This window comes from Scyliorhinus torazame, chromosome 10 (genome assembly GCF_047496885.1).
Source record: "Scyliorhinus torazame isolate Kashiwa2021f chromosome 10, sScyTor2.1, whole genome shotgun sequence".
NCBI classification, from domain to species: Eukaryota; Metazoa; Chordata; class Chondrichthyes; order Carcharhiniformes; family Scyliorhinidae; genus Scyliorhinus; species Scyliorhinus torazame.
Window position 1 is genome coordinate 62,077,802 of NC_092716.1, and position 15,985 is coordinate 62,093,786.

Sequence of the window (15,985 nt, forward strand, 5' to 3'; positions counted from 1 at the left end):
CTGACGATCCTACCTTCCCAAAGCCAAAGTCCCATCCCTCATTTTCTTGTAATCTTGTCACCTCTCTACGAATGTGATCCACCAGATTATTATTTTTTTCTGAGTTATCAGGGATGTACGTGCAACAGTCACTTGCAATCAGGGCACAAGTGCCTCCCTTTTCAGCTATCAAGAAATCAAGAGCCATTCTATTCAGCAGGGCAACCGCTCTTATAAGGTATAGGACCTTAGTTAGGCCACACTTGGAGTATAGTGTTCAATTCTGGTCGCCGCACTACCAGAAGGATGTGGAGGCTTTAGAGAGGGTGCAGAAGAGATTTACCAGAATGGTGCCTGGTATGGAGGGCATTAGCTATGAGGAGCGGTTGAATAAACTCGGTTTGTTCTCACTGGAACGACGGAGGTTGAGGGGCGACCTGATAGAGGTCTACAAAATTATGAGGGGCATAGACAGAGTGGATAGTCAGAGGCTTTTCCCCAGGGTAGAGGGGTCAATTACTAGGGGGCATAGGTTTAAGGTGAGAGGGGCAAGGTTTAGAGTAGATGTACGAGGCAAGCTTTTTTACACAGAGGGTAGTGGGTGCCTGGAACTCGCTACCGGAGGAGGTGGTGAAGCAGGGACGATAGTGACATTTAAGGGGCATCTTGACAAATGCAGGAATAGAATGGGAATAGAGGGATACGGACCCAGGAAGTGTAGATGATTTTAGTTTAGACGGGCAGCATGGTCAGCACAGGCTTGGAGGGCCGAAGGGCCTGTTCCTGTGCTGTACATTTCTTTGTTCTTTGTTCTTTATAGCAACCATCTCAGTTTCCATCTGGTTAACAGCTTCTGCAGTGTCATTAGCTACCTGCTCAAGGACGTCTCGTAGTTCGTATGCATTAGTGGCTATTCCTAATGGTGGTATCATTGTTCCCAGCATTTGTGCCCATGTCATAACACTTTGTGTCATCCTGTGATGGAGATGGTCCTGCTGTTGCTGGACGTGATGTACATAAGGGACTACATATCCCAAATAGGAGCCTTCCCAATTTTCTGGTAACCACACATAAAATACATGCTGTTATTATGCGGTCAGGTTTCCTTTACTATCGGTCATCATTAGTCTAATCGGATCCCCTTCCCAGGAGCCTCCACTAGTTTGATTTTCAACTCCTGACCAATTAATGATGAATAGTCCTTTCGCTGTAAGGTGGAGCATAGGGGGTTGCCAATTCAAGGTCTGATCACACTGACTCGTGCCTACTGAGTGGGTCCCATATGTTTTATGATTCTTAAAGCATATACTTCCAATTGGGACTCCAGTATAATTGGGAAGGATCAACCAGGGCAGTTGACTTGTTACATTAAACCTAGGCCCCCACCATTCCTCAAACCTATTCATATCGTATCCAATCTAACATATTCTGTGTATCTTCACCACGTCCTGTAATATTTTGTCTTAGAGCCCATTCTGCTATCTCGTTACTGGTGAATGGGATAGGTCGCACAGGGAAGCCCTCCCCCGAGCAGCTGGGAATTTGTGTACAAACCCAACAACTGAATTTATTTACCCTCTCTGTGTATGAGTGAGACATGTATAATAAGGTGTTAGTATGCAGTTTACCCTCTACATGGTGTTGGATTAATATGATAATATAAAATCATCAACGCCGTCATTCTCTTCAGGTCAGCGTTTCGCTAGTACTCTCAAAGTTCCGTTTGGTGTATTTTACACGAGTTGCATGGATCCCATCTGGCTTTTCTTTTAACGGCTGTTGGGTTGTTAGCAGCACTTGGTAGGGTCCATGCCACCTAGGAGAAAAAGAATCTTTGTTTAGTACTTTCACATATACTTGATCTCCAGGTTTAAAAGGGTGTGTATTTCCCTCTTTTGGATGCATCTGAGCCTGTTGCACCTTTTATGGTTTTTTTTCAGCGGTTTCACACATGGCCTGGGCATATTTTAGTGATGCCTCATCTGCCCATATTAAGGCTACTGCCACTGGAGTCATTGGGGGTTTAGTTCCAGTTGTCATGGGACGTTCCATTAATATCTCATACGGGGTTAAACCCGTATTACGATTTCTCTGATTTCTCAGGGCATACATTACTATGGGTATGGCATCTGGCCATAGCCCATTTTGTTCACAAACTTTTGTAACTGCAGTTTTAATTATTCCATCCGCCCTTTCCACCATTCCTGAGGATTGTGGCTGATATGGTATCTGCAATTTCCAATCTAATCCCATGGCTTCTGTTAGGGCTTTGGTCAATTTGCTGGTGAAATGAGTTCCCCTGTCGCTGTTAATACCCAAGATATTTGTCCTTCAACACTTCAGTTGTCTGATTTTCCACTGGCTTATCAACCACAGTAGGCATCACTCCCACCTGCGATCCAGCTATATCAGTACCCAAGATAAACTGTATTCCTGGACAAGATAGTTTCTCTGTTACTCCTACTACCACTTCACCACTTTTCACTGGACTTTCCAACCTTACCTTATATAATGGAACACTACTCCTCTCACCCTGAATTCCACATATTACCACCTTTTCTGGCAACATTCTTCCCAGACCAAATAACTCCTCATCTATTACCATCAAAGATTGACTAGCTCCCGTATCTCTCAAAATTGTGACTTATTTACCTGTTTCTCCTGATACACCTGAGTAAACTTTACCCACACAAGTAAATTCTTTAAAGAGATCTGGCACCTTCTTATCAATCATCTCTTGATCAGGCTGTACAATCTTTTGCACCTCCTTCGCTTCACTTGGGTTTTCCTTTACCACTTTAACAAACTCCACTGTCTTATCCTGTTTTACCACATCAGCCTTCCCAGTGCTTTTCTTCAACCACCAACACTGTGACTTTACATGTCCTAGTTTATTACATTTGAAACTTCATTTCTTTTCCAGCCTCCTGGATTTCTTTTTTAATCTGAGGAGCACTCTCCTTATTATCTCCCATCAGATCACCTTTACCCGTACCAGCCTCCCCGAACAGGTGCCGGAATGTGGCGACTAGGGGCTTTTCACAGTAACTTCATTTGAGGCCTACTTGTGACAATAAGCGATTTTCGTTTTTCATTTTTTCTTTACCTTTACCACTTGAGTAGTTCTCATGTCCCCAGTTTCTATCCCTCACAGGCTGAAACTGATGTCGGAAACCAATCTTTGATTTATGAACTAATTCATAATCATCTGCCATTTCTGCTGCTAATCTCGCAGTTTTAACCCTCTGTTCTTCCACATGAGTTCTCACTACATCAGGAATTGAATTTTTAAAACTCCTCCAAAAGTATAAATTCTCTGAGAGCTTCATACGTTTGGTCTATTTTCAAAGCCCTTACCCACCTATCAAAATTGTCTTGAGAGCAACCTGCTTTTAGCCAAGAGCGATGCTCCCGTAGGGAGGCTTGCTCCTGTGCCTGTTTTAACTTTGGTTCTGTTATGGTGGATGGAAGTTCAACTGCAGCCGCTTGCAGTTGTGGCTGCTGTTTGAGAGCCAATTCCTTTGCTATTTTATCAGCAAATCTATTGTCGCTGGAGACTTCATCGTCTGCAACAGTATGCACTTCGCACTTTAAAACGGCTATCTTGCTGGGCAGCTGAACAGCATCTAGTAAATCTAAAACCAATTTAGCATGTTTAATAGGTTGACGGAGGAAGTTCTGAATCCCCTGTTTTTCCATAATTGGCCAAAATCATGTACTACCCCAAAAGCGGATCGGGAATTATATAAATATTGACTGTTTTATTTTTAGCTAGAATACATGCTTTAGTAAGGGCAAACTATTCGGCCGCTTGAGCAGACGTTCCCGAAGGCAGAGCAAAAGCTTCCAGTATCTTGGATGGAGTTACTATTGCATAGCCGGCCAGGAGGGTCATATCATTTGGTCGGTTTGCAGACCCATTGGTGAAAAAGATGATGTCTGGATTTTCCCGTGGGTGAATCAGGTCGAGGGGTTGTGGTGGCTTCAACCAATTGTAAACAGTCATGATCATACATATGTTCTGCTTCCGAGGGCTGGGTTGACAGCTGGCGCTCGCTTGTAGGTAAAGTTGGTTTTAGAGAGGATTACTTCGTACCCAGTGTTTCGAGCCGCCGTAAAATGCTATGTTGCGGATGAGTTAAGTAGCAGCAAAACTGATTTTTTTTTTTCTACTATGGCCGCTGTGGCTGCTACTGCTCTTAAGCAATTTGGCATACCCTTTACCACAGCACATAGGACCACCGAGTAATAGGCAAGGGGTCTTTTTCCTCCTCGATGCTCTTGCACCAGGACCCCTGTTGCAAATCGCCCTGCTTCATTCACATAAAGAGTAAAGGGCTTGCTGAAATTAGGAAATCCCAAGGCAGGGGCACTGATCATGGCTTGTTCAAATTACAAAATGCTTGCTCCCTCTCTGGTAATAACTGAAGGGGCATCCTGTAGAGTAGCCTTGCGCAGTACTGCGTCCATCTCTCTGTAGTCCGGTATCCACTGCCTGCAATAGCCCACCATTCTGAGGAAGGTAAAGGTTTCCTTTTTCATGCGTGGCGTTGGGACCCTTGCTACAGCCTGTATTCTTTTGGACCCAAACCTCCGCTGTCCTTGCTGCAGCTGAAATCCCAAATGCTGAACTGTCTCCCGACAGAATTGCAGCTTGTCCATTGAGACCCTATGCCCTCTTTCTGCCAGATGTGATAATAAAGGAGTATTCTGTTGACAAACTAGCCCTCCTTCTGAGGCTATCAATGAATTGTCGTCATATTGAGGGAATGTTGAACCTGCAGACAACTGGCACTCGTCCAAGTCTCTTTTAATACTGTTAATTCCGATATGTAAAGGCAAATAGATATTGACTTTCTGGGTGCAATGGTATGGAGAAAAGGGCTGAGAAAGTATCCGTTGTTGGTGGTATAGAAGACATAAATTACATTTGTGTCCGGCACCAATGGAGCGATAGTGATAACAATTTTATTGATGGCTCTAAGATCTTGCACAAACCACCACTCGTTGGGTCTTCCTACCTTTGGAATGGGGAGTATAGGGATGTTACAGGGGCTTTGTGTTCTCTTCAGCACCCCTTGCTGTAATAGTGCATTGATCACTCCCTGTATCCCTTTTTCTGCTTCCGGTGCTGACCTGTATAGTTTTAAGCAGGGCAGGGCAACGTTCTTCTGTAACTGCACCCTATGCGCTGGGGCAGAATTCAGCAATGTACTTTTCCAACATGATTTTCATGTTGGGCCCATAGATGTGCCAGTACCTGGGCCAGGATTGAAGGGAGTAAATGATGGCTCTCGGGGAGATTGTTGTCTTTCAAATGTAGCGGGCCATTGCTCCTCTTTCCAGGTCACTTTGCCCTCCTGTTTGCCGTAAAATTCTATCAGGCCATTTCATCCGTCCATTTCAATATAAATCCCATGTATTACTTTTTTCCTTTGGCCTCTTTGATCACTTCTCCTATTTGCTTTGCCTTAGCGGGATGTCTTATGGCCAATGTTAAATAGTGTTCTGAAGTTAAACCCATCCTAAAAAGGTTCCTCTGACTATGGGTCCACTGTACTAACATTCCTAATCCCATAACACCAAACAATAAAAAGGAGTGACATGCAATGATGTCTGCTGTCCTAAGTGAATTTGCGTTTGTAAATTGTATGCGTGCTCTTCCTCACGAACATACCAAGCCGTGCAATGGGTCACTATATTCTCTCATCTGGACTCTATCAGGTGTTTTAATAGCTGTGCCCAAGGGTCATTAATCTTTTGTAAGACTTCCTGCAGTTTAAAATTTTTTTTTTTTTTAACAGTGGTACTGTAAGGGTTAACGTTCAGCTGCCAGCATAGAACACAGACACAGAGCGATCGGGCGCAGGCTCAGAAGTTATTAAATTTTGCAGCTGGTCAGCTCGTATTTGAGACAGTTCTTTCAACATTCCATTATCAATGCAATGTATTACCGCTCCTAATTTGCAGAGTGTTGGTCTGCCTAATAGGGTCAGGTGTCGCTAGTTGCGGTACATCCTTCCTGGGGGTTAAATGCTTCTTGGCCCCTTGCATGATGGCCTCTTTCCCTCTATTTGCTAACCAGTATTCAAGGGACTCATTTCCTTCATTCAAATGATTATCATTATTGGGAACCCAGCCCCCATTTATGCCAGGTGGGACTGCAATCCCAAAGCTTCAAAGCTGACCAAGATGCACCATAAGAAGCAGCAAAACATCCCCTGGGAGGGGGGCTGTGAATAGCACACATTTAGGTCAATTTCCAATGATTGATTTTATAGGCATTAGCTATTCTTAGAGACGTATATTTTTTCTTTGTCAATTCAGAAAAGATCAGCTGTCTGCTGAAATGGTTAATGTTTCCTGCAGAATCTAAGGGGCGGAGAACTTGGCATGATGCCATTTACGTATTTTCACGTAATCGAAAAAATTATTCATATTCAATTACTTTTATTCGTAAAGGCACTTTCTTTCTTTTAAACTGATCGTAATTTCCAATGTTTTCATTCATTAGAGAAATCTCAACATAAATCACTTAAGTTATAATCTCCAACTCAGACTCACAATGACAGACGATAAAAAATACAACCCACTTAGCCCTTCATGCTTTGACTAAAATTAATTGGTTAAACAAAACACACAGATTCTCACAGCTCACAAATATCACAGTTAATCGTTAGCCTTATCCCACAAACAAATCTGAATTCCTTTTTCTACAGGAACCCAACTGTTACGCTTTTATCTTAATCTTCTATTTATTTTTACTCCCCTGTTTTTTGTTTCGAGAGGGGTCAGCTTCATTAGATTCCTATGCAGGACATATAGATTTTCCTCCTCACTCCATTGCTTTACGATTGTTTCTTTTCATTTTCTTACTCATTTTGACACCCTTATCTGTCCTCTTTAAGGAATTCACTTTCTTTCTAATCCGGATGTCTTTACCAAGGCTTCGGGATGACCTGTGAGGGGGCGCCGAGTTTATTTCTCATCGTTCCTTCTGCAAAATGCTTTAGAACATATGTATAACAATAACAACGACCGCGGAAATCATTTACAAATACTACAGGGAGCGCACACCGGTGTTTATCCTTTCTAAGGCACCTTTTTCTTCCCATGCTGCTATCATTAATTTATTAATTAAGATAACTCTCCTAGCATGAGTCACTGGCCAGTAATTAAGGCTGCCGAGCCGCAAACCCCCCTTTCAGCTGGGATCGCGCTATGGCTCTCTCCCTTTCAGCTGAGAGAGTCCTGTAGAGAGATTCGTTTTGGGGTTCACTTCCCGTTAAATTAGGGAAACTGCAACGACTACCCCAATTTGACGTGGAAATCATAATACAGACAAATTCCTCGAGGTTCGATTTTAGGACATTTATTTACATAAATATATTTGCAGAGAGAGTGTGTTCCAGCTGCAAAATCTAGTGCACTGCACTCTGAGATTCGATTGAAGACAGCATGTTTTTATAATCTGAAGTAAACGGGCATGTTTATATTTATTAGACCTTGGAAAGTACGTACGATGAAATACGTAGTACGTATGTTCTTGCCCTTGGCTTTGTTATTTTTCGGAGGACAATGTGTTTTCACAATAAGGCCGAAGCCAGAATATTTCAGCAGTATTTCATTTATGTTAATTTTCCTTCCACAATTTCAATGTATTCATATTTGTTTCCATGCATTGTGTGAGTAAACTGTTCAAGTAAACTCCAAGAAAGCATGTTAAAAATGCCAACATTGCTGGATATTCAATTGTGATGCAGTTTGATTCAATGCTGGATTTAAAACCTGAAGTAAACACCACTGTTTAAATGTTTTTTTAACACTTGTTGAAGACTGATATTTTCTGTTGACCCACTGGAAGTTGTATTGTGTGTTTTAACTAAACATCAGTGTGTTTATTTAGGATTGCACCTCCCTTATCAGCCAAGCTGTGCTCTTGAGCATTTTGCTGAAACGAGAAGGGCCTAATTTCATCACAGCAGAAGGTGAGTTTTATTACACTGTCTAAAATAATATGTTTTGTGAAAAAATTGTTTCCACTCACTTAAGTTATTATAGTTTACAACCTATTGAAACATATTTCACATCAAGTTTAAATGTTAGTTCTGAAACTGCTGGAAGAAGGGACTGCTTGCCTGCCTGGCGCAGTGTTTATTTGTATCGTTGACAATCTGGGAGCACCTAGAAGGAACAAATGGCCTGGAAACACTGAGGGAAGCATCTCAGGCCGGAGCCCAGAGAAAGCATTGTTGGGGGAGGAACAAGTAAACACTTGAGAATTTTTTTTATTGGACGAGAAGCAAACTTAGAAGCAGAATTAAAAATACAGCATGGTAGGTGATGCACGATCAATGACCACTAAAGCGAGGTTGTAGTCCAACTGAAGGCTTTAATAAGCTAGATGTTTCCCCCAGCAGCTCAGGTACAGAATGAAGGCTGCTGGGGCGGCACGGGCTCTTATACCCCACCTTGCAGGGTGGAGCTACCATACAGCTTGACCAGTAAGAAACATACAATATCTACCAATGGTGTTCCAGCATTACCAGGTACCGTAATGCCTCTACACAGACTACCACATTCACCCCCTGTTAAAAAAGAGTCCGGCGGGGGTGATGGCTTGATATTACAACATGGTAACGTGGTAGAAATTATAGTTATGGAGGTATCGTAATACCTCCGTACAGTGTTTTGTAACTATTTACAGATTCATAGTTAACTATACACTTTAAAATGAAGCAATCAGTCAATCAGGGGCCCTGGTCGCCCTCTGTGATTGTCAAAGCTTCGGTGGTGACTCCGGTGGAGGCTCGGGCGTTTGTGACCCCGGGAGCGTGGCCTCGATCTCTGGCAGCTTCAACACCCCGAGACGGCGCTGGTGGAGAAAACGGTTGACCTGGAAGTGAGCGTCTGCGGGGTGCGTCGGTGGGTGGGGGGGCCTAGACGGGGCCGGCGGAAGGACCGATCCTCCTGTAAGGTGCACTGCTGGGAGGGAGGGTGGGACTGGTGGCTAGGCTGTGCATGGGGATCCGGCGGGCGCCAGGTCTCGTAGGGAGACCGTATCTTGCCGGCCGTCGGGGTACGCCACGTAGGCGTACTGGGGGTTAGCGAGGAGAAGATGGACCCTCTCGACCAACGGGTCCAACTTGAGCGCCCGCACGTGTTTTCGGAGCAGGATGGGTCAGGGAGCTGCCAGCCAGGTCGGGAGCGAGGTCCCAGAGGAGGACTTCATGGGGAAGACAAGGAAACGTTCGTGAGGTGTTTGGTTGGTCGTGGTAGAAAGCAGTGACCGGATGGAGTGGAGGGCATCCGGGAGGACTTCCTTCCAGCGGGAGACTGGGACATTCCTGGACCATAGGGCCAGTAGGACGGAATTCCAGACCGTTCCGTTCTCCCTCTCTACCTGTCCGTTACCCCGGGGTTGTAACTGGTCATCCTGCTCGAGGCGATGCCCTTGCTGAGCAGGAATTGATGCAGTTTGTCGCTCATAAAGGAGGACCCCCTATCACAATGTATGTAAGCGGGGAACCCGAACAGTGCAGAGATGCTATGGAGGGCCTTGATGACGGTGTTTGCGGTCATGTCGGGGCAGGGGATGGCGAATGGGAACCGGGAGTACTCGTCAATCACGTTCAGGAAGTACGTGTTGCGGTCGGTGGAGGGGAGGGGGCCTTTGAAGCCCATGCTGAGGCGTTCAAAGGGACAGGAAGCCTTTATCAAGTGCGCTTTCTCTGGCCGGTAGAAGTGCAGTTTGCACTCCGCGCAGATTTGGCAGTCCCTGGTGGCTGTCCTGACCTCCTCGATGGAGTAGGGCAGGTTGCGGGTTTTGATAAAGTGGAGAAAGCGAGTGACCCCCCGGGTGGCAGAGGTCCTCGAAGAGGGCTCGGAGGCCGTCCTCTTGTGCGATGGCACATGTGCTGTGGGACAGGGCATCAGGAGGCTCGTTTAGCTTCCCGGGACGATACAAGATGAGAGTTCGATCCTCCACCGCAAGATCTTATAGTTTTTTATCTTGCCCCGCTGTGCATTATCGAACATGAAAGCAACCGACCGTTGGTCAGTGAGGAGAGTGAATCTCCTGCCGGCCAGGTAATGCCTCCAATGTCGCATAGCTTCTACTATGGCCTGGGCCTCCTGTTCGACTGAGGAGTGGCGGATTTCGGAAGCATGGAGAAGAAGGCCACCGGTCTGCCCGCTTGGTTGAGGGTGGCCGTCAGAGCAATGTCAGACGCTTCGCTCTCGACCTGGAAGGAGAGGGACTCGCCGATGGCGTGCATCGTGGCCTTTGCAATGTCTGCTTTGATGCAGCTGATGGCCTGCCGGGCCTCTATCGACAGGGGAAAACTGTGGATTGGATCAGGGGACAGGCCTTGTCCGCATAGTTGGGGACCCACTGGGCATAGTAAGAGAAAAACCCGAGGCAGCGCTTCAGGGCCTTGGAGCAGTGAGGGAGGGGGAACTCCATAAGGGGGCGCATGCGTTCAGGGTCGGGGCCTATAACTCCATTTCGCACTACGTAGTCGAGGATGGCTAGGCGGTCGGTGCTAAACACGCATTTATCCTTGTTATATGTAAGCTAAAGGATATTTGCGGTCTGGAGGAATTTTTGGAGGTTGGTGCCATTGTCCTGCTGGTCGTGGCTGCAGATGGTGCCATTATCGAGATACGGGAATGTTGCCTGTAAACCGTACCGGTCAACCATTCGGTCCATCTCTCGCTGGAAGACCGAGACCCCGTTGGTGACACCGAAGGGCACCCTTAAGAAGTGATAGAGTCGCCCATCTGCCTCGAAGGCAGTGTATTTGCGGTCACTAGTGTGGATGGGGAGCTGGTGGTAGGCGGACTTAAGATCCACCGTGGAGAAGACCTTGTAATACGCAATCCTGTTTACCAGGTCGGATATGCGGGGGAGAGGGTACGCGTCCAGCTGCGTAAACCTGTTGATGGTCTGACTGTAGTCGATGACCATCCTATGCTTCTCCCCGGTCTTTACCACCACTACTTGAGCTCTCCAGGGACTGTTGCTAGCTTCAATGACTCCTTCCCTCAGTAGCCTTTGGACCTCTGACCTAATAAAGATCCGATCCTGGTCACTGTACCATCTGCTCCTGGTGGCGACAGGTTTGCAATCCGGGGTGAGGTTCGCAAACAGGGAAGGCGGATCGACCTTGAGAGTCGCAAGGTCGCAGACAGTGAGGGTGGGTATAGGGCCACCAAATTTGAAATTTAGACTTTGGAGATTATACTGGAAGTCTAAACCTAGGAGTGTGGCCGCGCAGAGGTGGGGAAGGACGTAGAGCCGGTAATTTTTAAACTCCCTTCCCTGGACTGTGAGGTTTGCTAACAAAACCCCTTTATCTCTACTGAGTGGGAACCGGAGGCCAGGGAGATTTTTTGATTAACGGGGTGGACGGGGAGAGAACAGCGCCTTACGGTGTCAGGGTGTATGAAGCTCTCTGTGCTCCCAGAGTCGATTAAGCAGGACATCTCGTGCCCGTTGATTAGTACTGTTGTTGTAGCAGTTGAGAGTGTTCGAGGCCAGGACTGGTCCAGCGTCACCGAGGCTAATCACAGCAGTTGAGTGTTCTCTTCGGGCGGTGTGCGGTCAGCCGAGCTGGGGTCCTGGGAGTCCATCGAAGATGGGGGTTCCCATTGGTCGCACATGGCTGGGGGTGCACAAAATGGCGGCGCCCATCCATCGAACGTGGCGTCCGTGGGACAAGATGGCACGTGGCCCTGGAGGAGGAAGATGGTGGCGCCCGCTGGCTGCTCGGGAACCATGGAGCGGTTTGTGGTGGCGGTCCGCATTCGCCGCCGGAGACCGCGGCAACCGCACGGGCCTGGCATACCACCACGAAGTGGCTCTTTTTACCGCATCCGTTGCAGGTGGATGCTTGGCCTGCCCGCAAAAGTAGCAGCGGGGCTCCCCGGGGTTGCCAGGCCGCCTTGCAGCACAAGCTTGTGGGGCGATGGGGGATGTCTCGGGGTCGGCTGCGGAGGTGTTCCACGCTGCCCAGGGGGCTGCCGCGCGGTCGGGAACGTAAGCGCAGGTGTTTCTGGAGGCCACATCCAGGGAGCCGGCAAGGGCCCATGCCTCCTTGAGGCCTAGGGTGTCTTTTTCCAGCAATCGCTGGCGGATTTGGGAGGACAGCATACCTGCCACGAAAGCGTCCCGGATCAAGAGTTCTGTGTGGTCGCTCGCCGAAACTTGCGGGCAGCTGCAGTTTCTCCCCAACACAAGGAGCGCACGGTAGAATTCTTCCAGCCATTCCCCAGGGATTTGTCGCCTCGTTGCTAGCAGATGTCGGGCGTAGACCTGGTTTACCGGGCGAATATAATGTCCTTTTAGCAGCTCCATTGCTGCATCAAAGTCGTCCGCATCCTCGATGAGGGTGTAAATTTCCGGGCTCACCTTCGAGTGCAGGACTTGCAATTTCTGTTCCGGCCGTTCCGAGATACCCTTTAAAACACGCCAGCCAGTGCTTGATGATTGCCGCTCAGTTCGCCGCGTGGGGGCTGAGTTGCAGACACTCCGGCTTGATTCGGAGCTCCATCCTTTTAAATCTAGCTTATTAAATTGATGCACGATCAATGACCACTAAAGCGAGGTTGTCGTTCAACTGAAGGCTTTAATACGCTAGATGTTTCCCCCAGCAGCTCAGGTACAGAATGAAGGCTGCTGGGGCTCTTATACCCTGCCCTGCAAGGCGGAGCTACCATACAGCTTGACCAATAGGAAACATACAATATCTACCAATGGTGTTCCAGCATTACCAGGTACCTTAATACCTCTACACAGACTACCACAGTAGGTATTTTAAGTAGATGGGATCATCAAGAGCCAGGGAATTAATCAGTTTTTTTAATGGAACTTTTACTGTTACGTAATTTAAGCTTCAATTACCTTTCAAATTCAAAAAAGAACTAATGCAGCACAGCTCGGTGTTTTGAAACCAATGAAGGCACTATATTGACACTCTTACATGGAAAGTAATTTTTAATTTCCTGTTAATATCCCACCTTTGCCTACAGTGCTGAAAAATATATTGCCTAGAATCTTAGAGGCAATACTTTATCAAGTAAAACATAAAACGTTGTTTGGATGATTTGTTCAGTACTTAGGCTTCTTACATACAACTCTATTTTTGTTTGATCAGGTAAATTAAATATTCTATTCAACTATATATATATGTAAGACCCTAAACTTCTGCTTGGTAGCATGAGAAATTTATTTAATTTACCTTAATAGTTATCGTACATATATATTTCTGGTTCAGTTGCTGCATTTTGCAGGGAATCATATATCATATGCCATACAGACACAATTGGAATACAATATTTAGACCATAAGATATAGGAGCAGAATAAGGCCATTTTGCCCATCGAGTCTCTTCTGCTATTCGATCATGGCTGATATATTTCCCAGCCCCATTATCCTGCCTTCTCCTTGTAACCCCTGATTCCCTTATTACTCAAGAAACTATCTATCTCTGTCTTAAAGACATTCAGTGACCTGGCCTCTACAGCCTTCTGCAGCAATGGGTTCCACAGATTCTCCACTCTCTGGCTAAAGAAATTCCTCCTCATCCCAGTTTTAAAGGATTGTCCCTTCAGTCTGAGGCTGAGTCCTCGGATTCTAGTCTCTCCTACTAGTGGAAACATCTTCTCAATGTCCACTCTATCTGGGCCTCTCAGTTTTCTGTAAGTTTCAATGAGATTTTCTCCCTCTCATCCTTCTAAACACCATTGAGTACAGACCCAAAGTCCTCAACCGCTCCTCATATGACAAGTCCTTCATTCCAGGAATCATTTTTGTGAACCTCCTCTGGAACCTCCCCAAGGCAGCACATCCTTGGATACGGTGCCCAACACTGCTCATAATATTCCAAATGGGATCTGACCAGAGCCTCGTACAACCTCAGCAGTACATCCCTGCTCTTGTATTCTAGACCTCTCGAAATGAATGCCAATATTGCATTTGCCTTCCTAACTGACAATTGACCCTGCATGTTAACCTTAAGAGAATCCTGAACTCGGACTCCTAAGTTGTTTTGTGCTTCAGATTTCCGATGTCTTTCCCTATTTACAAAATATTATACCTCTATTCTTCCTACTGAAGAGCATAACCTCACACTTTTCCACATTGCATTCCATCTGCCACTTCTTTGCCTACTCTCCTAGCCTGTCCAAGTCCTTCTGCAGCCTCCATGCTTCCTCAACACTAGCTGTCCCTCTACATATCTTTGTGTCATCTGCAAACTTAGCAACAATGCCCTCAATTCCTTCTTCCAGATCATTAATGTATATCGTGAATAGTTGTGATTCCAATACTAACGCATGAGGAACACCACTAGTCACCGGCTGCCATCCTGAAAAAGATGCCTTTGTCCACACTCCCTGCCTTCTGCCAGTCAGCCAATCCTCTATCCATGCCAGTACCTTGTTCCGAACACCATAGGCTCTTACCTTAAACAGCAGCCTCCTGCATTCCACCTTGTCAAGGGCCTCTGGAAATCTAAATAGATCATGCCCACTGGCTCTCCTTTGTCTAACTTCCTTGTTACCTCCTCAAAGAATTCTAACAGATTTATCAGGCATGACCTCCCCTTGACAAAGCTATGCCGACTGAGCTCTATTTTACAATGCACTTCCAAGTACTCTGCAATCATGTTTAATAATGGACTCTCACATCTTACCGAAGTCAGGCTAAACAGCCTATAATTTGCCCTCTTCTCCTCCCTCCCTTCTTAAACAGGGGTGTTACATGAGCCATTTTCCAGTCCTCTGGGATCCTCCCTGTGATTCTTGAAAGACCTTCTTTGAATATACCCAAATAATGCGGTGTCTGCTTGTCCATTGTAAACACAAGACTACAGCAAGCTTCTTTGATGAGTATTTCTTTGAAAAACACCCTCATATGTTATACATTGAAGCAAATCTCCCCCTCATTTTCCCAGGATGCATTGAAATCTCAACTTTAATCTTGCAAAAGTACTATTTGGAATCATGACTGCTGGGTTTTGAAAGTACTGATTCTTCTTTCACTTTGATTTATATAGGGCTCTTAAAAAAGAAAAATGTCCCATGATACTTCACAGATGCAGAAATAAATTGATATTGAACCTTTATGAGAGAGTTAGAGGAGGAAACCAAAATTTTTGCCCCAGAGTTCGGTTTTAAGCAAGGCTTTTAATGAATTTAATAGGTTAGGGAGAGAGATGTCGAAGCCCTCTTTGCAGTAATGGCAGATCAGGAGGATGCACAGGCTGCTTTGGTCAGCTGTATATTTTTCTGTTTTTTTCTCTCTGATATTCTGTCTTGAAGAAGTTCATGCTCTATAGAATTAACAATGACTCAAGTTTCTGTAATCTGCATAATGTTTAACAGTTGGTTCACATTCGAGCACCACTCCAGATTTGCCAGAATCTTGAACTCGCCCCAATTTATTATGGTAAAACAGTAAAACATCTACAGCAGCTACTGCCACAGCAAATTGAAGCACCAAAAGAATTTGGCAAATTTTAGAACATTACAGTATTCAAATATTCATACCATAAACAGTGCCCAAAAGGGATTAACCGGCCCTTTGCATTGTGGTGAAATTAATTATTGAAAATAACAGCTTCTGATTGTACGTATTTTTGCTTCATTTTATCTTTTTGTTACCTTTGCAGTCTTGATGTTGCCTGAATGTGAATGGCAATGAACAAAGCATCATTCTTTTTGTTTCGGAATCTGTGCTGTTGGCTCAATCACGGAATGTAGGACAAACTGGAGAACTGTAGTGAAAGTCTAGATTTTAACTTTTAAAATTCCTTTGGTGTACAGTTATCAGTCAACATAACAAAATTAACGTTCAACGGTCTAAATAGGTGCATATATAATTTGGAGCTCAGCATGTGCTTCTGCATTGCAATTAGATGCATACCAGCAAGAGACGAGACCCCCACACCATTAAAGCATCCACTTCTGTTTCCATGGCTTTGTTATTGTACAAAAGACCAGC

The 15,985-nt window shown here is 45.6% G+C and overlaps 1 protein-coding gene across 3 annotated transcripts in view; it reads left to right on the plus strand.

Moving 5' to 3' along the window:
* The window catches only part of phkb (phosphorylase kinase, beta), a 447,849-nt gene that overhangs the window by 368,693 nt on the left and 63,171 nt on the right, over positions 1-15,985 (plus strand). For all 3 annotated transcript variants that reach the window (XM_072518193.1, XM_072518192.1, XM_072518194.1), the window contains one exon: positions 7,886-7,967. In XM_072518193.1, coding sequence (XP_072374294.1) covers positions 7,886-7,967 — 82 coding nt within the window. The remainder of the gene's footprint in view (positions 1-7,885; positions 7,968-15,985) is intronic.